General features: G+C 44.7%; 1 protein-coding gene across 7 annotated transcripts in view; it reads right to left on the minus strand.

Moving 5' to 3' along the window:
• LOC111530333 (zinc finger protein 534) overlaps nt 1-10,642 on the minus strand; it is a 40,181-nt gene that overhangs the window by 28,017 nt on the left and 1,522 nt on the right. For 2 of the 7 annotated variants that reach the window (XM_031934800.1, XM_031934799.1), the window contains exon 2: nt 4,892-5,018. In XM_031934800.1, coding sequence (XP_031790660.1) covers nt 4,892-5,018 — 127 coding nt within the window. Of the gene's footprint in view, nt 999-1,118; nt 1,242-4,054; nt 4,184-4,852; nt 5,019-7,392; nt 7,515-10,642 lie in introns of those variants that run through there. The other 5 variants (XM_031934794.1, XM_031934795.1, XM_031934798.1 and 2 more) reach the window with 5 other exon arrangements.

Genomic DNA, 10,642 nt, shown 5'->3' on the forward strand with positions numbered 1-10,642 from the left:
ACTGAAGACCTTGCCACATTCATTACAACTGTAAGGCTTCTCTCCAGTATGAATATTCCTATGATGTGTAAGGTGTATACTCTGAATGAAGACCTTGCCACATTCGTTACATTTGTAAGGCTTCTCTCCAGTATGAATTTTCCTATGTCGTGCAAGGTGTGAACTCACATTGAAGACCCTGCCACATTCGTTACATTTGTAAGGCTTCTCTCCAGTATGAATTCTACAGTGACAGGTTAGGGAAGACTTGCACCTGAAGATCTTGCCACAGTCTATACATTCATAAGGTTTCTCTGCAGTATGGATTCGAAGATGGATAGTGAGGTCTGAACACCATCTAAATGCTTTGCCACATTCATTACATTTGTAAGCCTTCTCCACAGTATGATTTTTCCTATGTCGTGCAAGGCGCAGATTGCCAATAAAGACCTTGCCACATTCATCACATTTGTAAGGTTTCTCTCCAGTATGAACTTTCTGATGCCTTACAAGGAATGCAATTTGACGAAAGCCCTTGCCACATTCCTTACATTTGTATGGTCTCTCTCCAGTATGAATTGTCCGATGAATGGATAGGGAAGACTTGTGACTGAAGACCTTGCCACATTCCTTACAGTCATAAGGTTTCTCTCCAGTATGGATTACAAAAGGAGCAGTAAGACTGGAACACACATTAAATGCTCTGCCACATTCACAACATTTGTAAAGCTTCTCTCCAGTATTAATTTTCCTATGTTGTGTAAGGTAGGCATGGTGACTAAAGACTTTGTCACATTCATTGCAATTGTAAGGTTTCTCTCCAGTATGAATTTTCTGATGTTGTGCAAGGTTTGAGTTGCTACTAAAGATCTCGCCACAGTCACTACGTTTGTAAGGTACATCTGCAATATGGATTACTTGATGGTTAATAAGGCTTGAAGACACTCTGAAGACTTTGCCATGCTCATTACATCCATAAGGTTTTCCCCTAATGTGTATTTTCTGTTCTTGTGGGAGTACTGTAGAAAAAACAAAATCATTTTTGTAGTTATTAAAAATATGGGTTTTGACATTGGAAAAACTTATTTGAACTGGTAAAACTGAAGAATTATCACTGATAGATTTTTCAACATGCTTACATCTATAAATATTCCTTACAGCTTGAAATAGCTGCCATTCAGCCAGATGTAACTGAAGAGTTAATCCATGTTGATTTTTAAGTGGCTTATTTCCTGCATTGCTTCCCAATTTAGAATTCTTCTCTAGAAAAGCAAGAAAACATTAGAACTTAATCCCTGATTCTGGCATGTTTAAAGTCTGACAGAAAACAAGATTCTGCATCACTTGCCTCAGACATTGAAAGTATCAGCATACTTTTGCTTTTATTGAGATGGAGTCTCACACTGTCACCCAGGCCAAAGTGCAATGGTGTGATCTTAGCTCACTACAACCTCTACCTCCTGGGTTTAAGCAGTTCTCTCTCCTGAGTAGCTGGGATTACAGGTGGCTGCCACCACACCTGACTAACTTTATGTATTTTTAGTAGAGACAGGGTTTCAGTATGTTGGCTAGGCTGGTCTCAAACTACTGACCTCGTGATCCACCTGCCTCAGCCTCCCAAAGTGCTGGGATTGCAGGCATGAGCCACCATGCCCGGCCAGTATCAGCATACTTTGTATAACATGTTGGTAATGCAGAAAACACAAGCGAGTGAGGTGATGTACTGGAGCATCTGGAATCTGCAGGAGTCAGGGGAACTATGGGAGAGCTTGAGAGAGATTATAAGGAGACAAATAAAAGAGGAACTAACAGCTTCTGTGAAAAAGCAGGGGTAAGTCTCTTAAGGAAAATAAGATATTTAAGAGCAGCAGTGTAGACATTTGTAATATTACTTTCACAAAGTCAGGAAAGATACATCCCAGAAAAGAATCGAGTGTTCCTATACCCTTACAAGAAGTAAGGTCTCCCACAGCACATTATAAAAAATAACTGAAAAAAGTGGTTGTTTTCCCAAACCTAAACGAAAAACTACTATAAAGGCCTATGAAAAGATAAGAAAATATGGCTAAAAGAATAACAAATAAATAGATAAATAAATAAAACTCCAGACACCAAAATAAAAGATAACAGAGACAGAAAACAAATGAGAAAAGTAATACGTGAAAAGAATGAGGATAACAAACGTGGGAGATCATTAAAAACAAGAGAACAGAAATTCTGGAGCTGAAATACAGAAACTGATGTAAAAATCCATTAAGGGGATTAACAACATATAGCAAAAGGAATGGAAAACAATGAGTAAAGTGAAAGATAGATTGTTCAAAAGGATCAGTTCCAAAGACCACAAAGAAAAAATGATGAAGAATACCTTACAAATCCTAATACATTTTTGAGAGACTATCAGGTGGAACAATATACAAACTATTGGAGATTCATAAGAGGGCGACAAAGGATGAAAAGCCACAAGTGAAGAAATGTTAAAACATCACACATCTGAGGAAAGAGCTGAATATACAAATTAAAGAAGCTTGACCATTACTAAAATTAACCCAAAGACATTCACACAGGGACATAATATAAGGAAATTATCAAAAGTCAAAGAAAGACAAAGACAGTTTGATAGCATCAACAAAAGAGAGACTTGACATGTAATAGGAAATTGTATGTTTATGTGTATTTTTCCAGCAGGTATCTTCAGGCTAGGAGGCAGTGAAGTGATATATTGAAAGTGCTTAAAGAAAAATAATGGCCGGGTGCGGTGACTCATGCCTGTAATCCCAGCACTTTGGGAGGCCGAGGTGGGCAGATCATGAGGTCAGGAGATGGAGACCATCCTGGCTAACACAGTGAAACCCCATCTCTACTAAAAATACAAAAAAAATCTGGCTGGCCGTGGTGGCAGGAGCCTGTAGTCCCAGATACTCGGGAGGCTGAGGCAGGAGAATGGCATGAACCCAGGAGGCAGACTTTGCAGTGAGCCGAGATGATGCCACCACACTCCAGTCTAGGCGACAGAGTGAGACTCTGTCTCAATAAAAAGAAAAAAGAAAATAAGAAAAACATCAATGAAGAATACTATATTTAGCAAAACTCATCTACAAAAATAATTTAGGCTTTCTTAGATAAAGAAGAACTGAGAAAGTTAGTTAGAACTCAAAAATCATTATGTGAGGCTGGGCATGGTGGCTCATGCCTGTAATCCCAGCACTTTGGGAGGCTGAGGTGGGTGGATCACTTGAGGCCAGGAGTTCAAGACCAGCCTGGGTAATATGGAAAAACTCGGTCTCTACTAAAAATACAAAAAACTAGCCAGGCATGGTGGTATACACACATAGTCCCAGCTATTCAGAAGGCTGAGGTGGGAAAATCACGTGAGCCCAGGAAGGTGAGGCTGCAGCCAGCCATAATCATGCTACTGCACTCCAGACTGAGCGACAGGAGAGAGACCCTATCTGAAAACAGAAAAAAGAAAATGAAAAATGTCTGTTAAGCCAGGAGCGGTGGCTCACGCCTGTAATCCCAGCACTTTGGGAGGCTGAGGAGGGCAGATCACATGGTTAGGAGATGAAGACCATCCTGGCTCACACGGTGAAACCCCGTCTCTACTAAAAATACAAAAAAATTAGCCTGGCGTGCTGGCGGGCACTTGTAGTCCCAGCTACTCGGGAGGCTGAGGCAGGAGAATGGCGTGAGTGAACCCAGGAGGCGGAGCTTGCAGTGATCTGAGATTGCACCACTGCACTCCAGTCTGGGCAACCGAGCAAGACTCCATCTCAAAAAAAAAAAAAGTCTGTTCACAACTCAAAGGATTTCAACTTTGGTTTTCCCACAGAATTCTCCCACTTGCAGAGTTTCCCAAACACTATGTAATACTGTGGCTTTGCAGAGTATAGTGGCTCAAGCCTGTAATCCCAACATTTTGGGAGACTGAGCCAGAGGGATCATCCCTAAGTCCAGGAGTTTAAGGCTGCTGTGAGCTATGACTGCCACTGCACTCTAGCACAGATGACAAAGTGAGACCCTGTCTCAAAAAACAAAAATTATGGGGCCTCCACTCTGCCCACCGAGCTCTTACCTGTTTTCACACCTTTGATGTACTCCCTGCCATTGGGATTGTTTGTTATTTTCACATCACTCTGCAGAGTCCAGGGATCTCTCCTTTGCTCCAACATGGATATAACACTCAGGTCAGGAAGACAGATTCCTATTTATAAAAAGAAAGAATAAATGTGTGCTGTGGCACCTCTGAAGTCCAAGTCCTATATTTAGGTAGGAGAGCATATTACAAATTAATCAAGAATATTTCACAAATTCATCCACTGACTGCCTCCTTCTGAATGCTGAGGAAACACTGTAACATGTAGACATTAAGCCCCCTTTCAAGAACTACTGAATCAAAAGCACAGGGGTATAAAACAGGGAACTGAATAATTATTAAGTCTGTCATAAGATTTCATGCCTACTTCAGCAGTGGTGCCACCAATGACTAATCATGAAGGAAGCAGAATATCTGAAGAAAGGGGACATTTCTTTTTTTTTTTTTTTTTTTGAGACAGAGTCTCACTCTATCGCCCAGGCTTGAGTGCAGTGGCATGATCTCGGCTCACTGCAGCCCCTGCCTCCCAGGTTCAAGCAATTCTTCTGCCTCAGCCTCCCAAGTAGCTGGGACTACAGGCATGTACCACCATGCCTAACTAATCTTTATATTTTTAGTAGGGATAGGGTTTCACCATGTTGGTCAGGCTGGTGTAAGGGGACATTTCAAGTCCAGAAAGCACAATGCTTTTCATTTCTTAGTCGACAGGTTTCAATCTCAGTCAAGCAATGCAGGGGCTCCCAAGAGACACACAAGAGAAAATGCAAAAAGATATACCAGAGCAGATCCAGGCTTCTGGAGGAACATCATCCTCACCTAGGGAGACCAGGTTCCTGTAGTTCTCTAACATCACATCCCTGTATAAAGCTTTCTGCCCAGGGTTCAGGCATTTCCACTCCTCCCGAGAGAATTCTATGGCCACATCCCTGAATAACAATTGTCCCTAAAAGGAAATGCACATTTCAAAAACAGGATATGGAGAGAGTACTTATCTTCAAAGAGAATGAGAAGACAGTTGGAAGGATTGACTGCATTGAAGTGAGCATTGTAAAGTATTCTTGAGTTAGTTATGTGTCTGTGATTGTGTTTTATTACACTTTTCCATAAGAAGGGGTGACATTCTTTAAATCAGAGTACATGTTTCATTCTGTGGATAATACAAGTAATACAAACAAAAAATTAAACCAGGGTTATCTCTATAGAAATGTTAGGTATTATTACCAGGCACGGTGGCTCACGCCTGTAATCTCAGCACTTTGGGAGACAGAGGCGGGTGGATCATGAGGTCAGGAGACCGAGACCATCCTGGCCAACATGGTGAAACCCCGTCTCTACTAAAAATACAAAAAATTAGCCAGGCGTGGTGGTGGGCACCTATAGTCCCAGCTACTTGGGAGGCTGAGGCAGGAGAATGGCGTGAACCCAGGAGGTGGAGCTTGCAGTGAGCCAAGATTGCACCACTGTACTCCAGCTTCGGCAACAGAGCAAGACTCCATCTCAAAAAAAAAAAAAAGAAAAAGAAATGTGAGGTATTATTTTTGACACATCAAGTGACATTTAGTATCTACCTGAGATACAAGTAGTGTCTTCAGGGATGACAATGTCTACAGTGCTTTCTTTCTTTTTTTGAGATAGGATCTTACTCTGTTTCCCAGACTGGAGTGCAGGGGTGTGATATTGACTCACTGAAGTCCCTGACTCCCAAGCTCAAGCAATCCTCTAACCTCAGCCTCCCAAGTAGCTGGGACTACAGGCTCACACCACTATGCCCAGCTAATTTTTGTATGTTTTGTAGAGACAGAGTCTCACCAGGTTGTCCAAGCTGGTCTCGAACCCCTAAGATCAAGCAATCCGCCCACCTCGGCCTACAAAAATGCTGGGATTACAGGCATGAGCTACCACATCCGACCTACAGTGGTTTTTAAAAATGGTCAAAATCTGGGCCGGGGGTGGTGGCTCACGCCTGTAATCCCAGAACTTTGGGAGGCTGAGGTGGGTGGATCACGAGGTCAGGAGTTCAAGACCAGCCTGGTCAACATGGTGAAACCCCATCTCTACTAAAAATACAAAAAATTAGCTGGGTATGGAGGTGTGCACCTGTAATCCCAGCTACTCAGGAGGCTGAGGCAGGGGAATGGCTTGAACCCAGGAGGCAGAGGTTGCAGTGAGCTGAGATTGTGCCATTGCACTCCAGCCTGGGTGACAGGGCGAGATGCTGTCTCAAAAAAAAATAAAAATAAAATTTAAAAATGGCCAAAATCTGAAAACTGTGATGATAACAGTAGCAATGGCTGAATAGAACACACCCTATGTGATAGGCACTATTTTAAATGATTTACATGAACTGGTATAGCAACAAAAGCCAATGAAAGAATGATCTGTTCCTATCTTACTGAAGAGACAACTCTTTCACATGCACGCTAGCTTGCCCCAGGTGTGGGGGCTGAAACAGCAGAGTAAGCAACAGATCCCAGGTCTCTGGGCATGAGAATCAAACCTAAAGAATCAAACAGTTAAGTAACAGATCAGCATCAAAAGTAAATCGACAATTACCTAATTCAGTAAATTCAAAACAACTTCAAGGATTAAAAACATGGAATTGCCTAAAAGTTCATCATATGTGCATGTATATAATAGATATCCCCATAATACATACTATAAGATTCTTTTAGCCATTGCTTCATTAACATAATGTAGAAAAATTTGAATATCCTGATAAATAGATATAATTTCAACTGATAAAAACATATAATATAAAATTATGACATGCTATTTATAAAACACTATAGGTTTGCTCATCTGTGCACTCATGCAAACATATCACATGTACACATTTATAAATACTAACACTCATATACATTAGTACACATATACATTTATATGGCTGAGATCACAAAACCACACTCCAGCCTGGGCAACAGAGTGAGACTCTGTCTCAAAACAAACAAACAAAAAAGGAATTCCACATGCAGCTTCTCTAATCCTAGTCCACAGAACACTCTCAGTGCATCCAGATGTGGCCCCTGAACAATCCCTGCTGCCCAACAGTACTGACACCACAGGGCCCTCACCCCATCCCCTTCCATGTCTGGATGTGAGCCCCTTGCAGGTCCATGCCCAGTGGGACCTCTCCCAAGTTCATGTCACTGGGTAATAGGGAACTGGAATCTTAAGTGGAAGTGAAAGGGACTGGAAGAAGCCATGGGTAAGTGCAATGAAATGAGTCAGGCAGGATCCTTCAGAGTCAGAGATTGCCAACTCCAAGGCCTGGCATTTCAGGAAGAAACAGAGACAGAAGAATCCACTGAGAATATTACCTTACATGAGTGAGGGCCATTCCTGACTTCTTTTCTTTCCTCTTCTGAGTTGCTTCCTTGCATAATATGTCTCTTTGAAAGTGAATCCTAATATCAAAAATAATGCTGCTTAGGGCTTAGAATCAACACACCTACTTCCTGTGCCATAGCCTCACAAAAAGGGAAGACCTCACTGGCTGGACGGGGAGAGAGGATAAAGACGACTAAGATGGCGCATTTCCGGGTTCTTCATCACCAACTTACCGGTGCGCAGGAAAATGCAGCCTGCGCCCGGGAAAAATACAGACCAACTGTGCAGGCGCAACACGGCGTCCCATCGAGGAAACCGAAAGTTACCTGGCGGCGCCTACGGAACCCCCCGGACACGCCCGTGTCCCGCCTATTGCCCTCCCACTCCCAAGCCCTAGACAGAAAAGCCGCTCCCGGCAGACGCGGGGCCCGAACTTCCTCGGCCCCTCCTCATATGCAGACCTAGGAATCTCGCCCGAGAACGCCGGAGACCGATGAACCTCGCCCTTTCCTCCTTCACACTGGCTAGCTAATAAAGTTTCTTTTTTACCTTGCCTACTTGCCTCTTCTCTGGCGCCTGCACCGGTGGTCGAATAAAACAAAACACTCACCCTTGATGGTCCTCTGCTGCCCACTGTTGATCTCCTACACGAAAATCAACAAGTGAGTTTTTGACTCCCTTCCTCAAAACTCTCTCCTCTCTTGGTGAGCAACACACACGCTGCAGCAGGGTGGAGCTGGGCTGGACTGAGCGCCCCTTAAAAGCACAGACTTGGCCAGGCGCCATGACTCACACCTGTAATCCTAGCACTTTGGGAGGAGGAGGCAGGCAGATCATGAGACCAGCCTGGCCAACATAGTGAAACCCCCATCTCTACTAAAGATACAAAAAATTAGCTGGGTGTGGTGGCACGGGCCTGTAATCCCAGCTACTCAGGAAGCTGAGGCAGGAGAATTCCTTGAACTTAGAACTGACAGAGGTTGCAGTGAGCGGAGATCGCACCATTGCACTCCAGCCTGGGCGACAGGGTGAAACTCCGTCTTAAAAAAAGAAAAAGAAAAACAAAGGTCAGGCGCGGTGGCTCACACCTGTAATCCCAGCACTTTGGGAGGCCGAGGCGGGTGGATCACGAGGACAGGAGTTCAAGACCAGCCTGGCCAAGATGGTGAAACCCTGTCTCTCCTAAAAATACAAAACTTAGCTGGGCATGGTGCCAGGCACCTGTAATCCCAGCTCCTCGGGAGGCTGAGGCAGGAGAATTGCTTGAATCCCGGCGGCAGCGATTGTAGTGAGCCAAGATTGTGACTCTGCACTCCAGCCTAGGCGACAGAGTGCGACTCCATCTCAAAAAAAAAAAAGCACTGACTTCATCATCCTGACCAAACCTCATGCAGAGCACAGGCCCCTCAGCCCTCTGTGGATCACAGTGCTCAATTCTAGATACAGAATATAGTAGAATCCTTTTATCAGTGTGCACCATGTTCCAAGAGCTCCGGTGGATGCCTCAAACCTCCATCAGTACTGAATCCTATTAATTTCACTTTAAGACTCCATGTTACAGCTTCTCACTGGCATATCCAAATTGTCAGCATCAATACTCATGTGCGTGGAGGGCATTGTTGAGCGGGGGAAAAAAAAGATTACATAAAAAAAAAAAAAAAAAAAACATTGAGATACTATAAAGGCGGATCTCATCAAAAAAGAAGACTACTGGGCAAGTGCGGTGGCTCAAGTCTGTAATCCCAGCACTTCGGGAGGATGAGGCAGGCACCTGAGGTCGGGAGTTGGAGACCAGTCTGGCCAGCATGGTGAAACCTCACCTCTACTAAAAATTCAAAATTAGAGAGGCATGTTGGCGCATGCCAGTAATCCCAGCTACTCGGGAGGCCGAGGCGGGAGAATCCCTTGACTCAGGGAGGCACAGGTTGCAGTGAGCCAAGATCACGCCATTGCACTCCAGCCTGGACAACAAGAGCAAAACTCAGTCTCAAGAAAAAAAAAAAAAAAAAAAAAATACTATTAAGTGAATAACGAGCACATAAGAGTCTAACGTCAGCCCTTGGTATCTCTGAGGTCCACATCAATGGATTCAACCAACTACAGACTGAAATAATTACCAAAAAAATGAAAACAAAAAATAGCAAAGTGCTGGGATTACAGGCGTGAGCCACCGCACCCGGCCCCGAAGCCTCCAATCGGTTTTAAGACGCAGGGAAGCGACCTCCAGACTCTCCAGAGAACGTCTGAATTTACTCGGAATGGATGGAGCTGTGCCGGGACTTCAAGGTCTGCATAAACCCTCAGATCGCCGGTGTGGAAGCACAGAGGAACTGGGCAGCCTAAACTTAATCTAGACAAAGCCAAACTCACGCGCGGAGGCTAGACGGTCTTTCCACGCAATCGGCTGCCGGGTCTACAGGAAAAAGCGCGCGAAACGTCCACTCTGCGATCTCGACTTCCGGGTCTGCAGGCAATTGCGCGCGCATCGTACAGGCGGGGCCGGGAGCCGAGGGCGGGGCAGGGACAGGGCGGGCCCAGGACGGGGCCTGTGCTTCTGTCAGCCTGACTCTGCGGTCCTGTCTTAGGGTTTTGGAAGCGAGATCAGCTCAGCAGTCTGGAAACTGATATTACTGGGGCAGAGCAAAATCGGTTGGTGATTAGATCCAGGAGAATTCCTGCTATTAAAATAAAGTTTAAGTCACGGGTACTCTGGAAGCAGAAAGAGAAGAGAGAGTGAAAAGAAAGCGAAAAGAAAGACAAGGCCGGGCGCGGTGGCTCACAGAATAGAAATACTTTTCATTTACATTCCCCATTCACTCCAGAGGGTGAGGTCAACCCTGTGCTCGATTTCAGAAACTTTCCTAGGGACACTGCCTTGGGCATAGAGGACTAAGGCCAGTGTGAAGTTAGGTCACCAACTCTTTTTAAAAAAGCCAATAATGGCCGGGCGCGGTGGCTCAAGCCTGTAATCCCAGCACTTTGGGAGGCCGAGACGGGCGGATCACGAGGTCAGGAGATCGAGACCCTCCTGGCTAACACGGTGAAACCCCGTCTCTACTAAAAAATACAAAAAATTAGCCGGGCGAGGTGGTGGGCGCCTGTGGTCCCAGCCACTCGGGAGGCTGAGGCAGGAGAATGGCGTGAACCCAGGAGGCAGAGGTTGCGGTGAGCTGAGATCCGGCCACTGCACTCTAGCCTGGGCGACAGAGCAAGACTCCGTCTCAAAAAAAAAAAAAAAAA

This window comes from Piliocolobus tephrosceles, chromosome 21 (genome assembly GCF_002776525.5).
Source record: "Piliocolobus tephrosceles isolate RC106 chromosome 21, ASM277652v3, whole genome shotgun sequence".
Lineage (NCBI taxonomy): Eukaryota > Metazoa > Chordata > Mammalia > Primates > Cercopithecidae > Piliocolobus > Piliocolobus tephrosceles.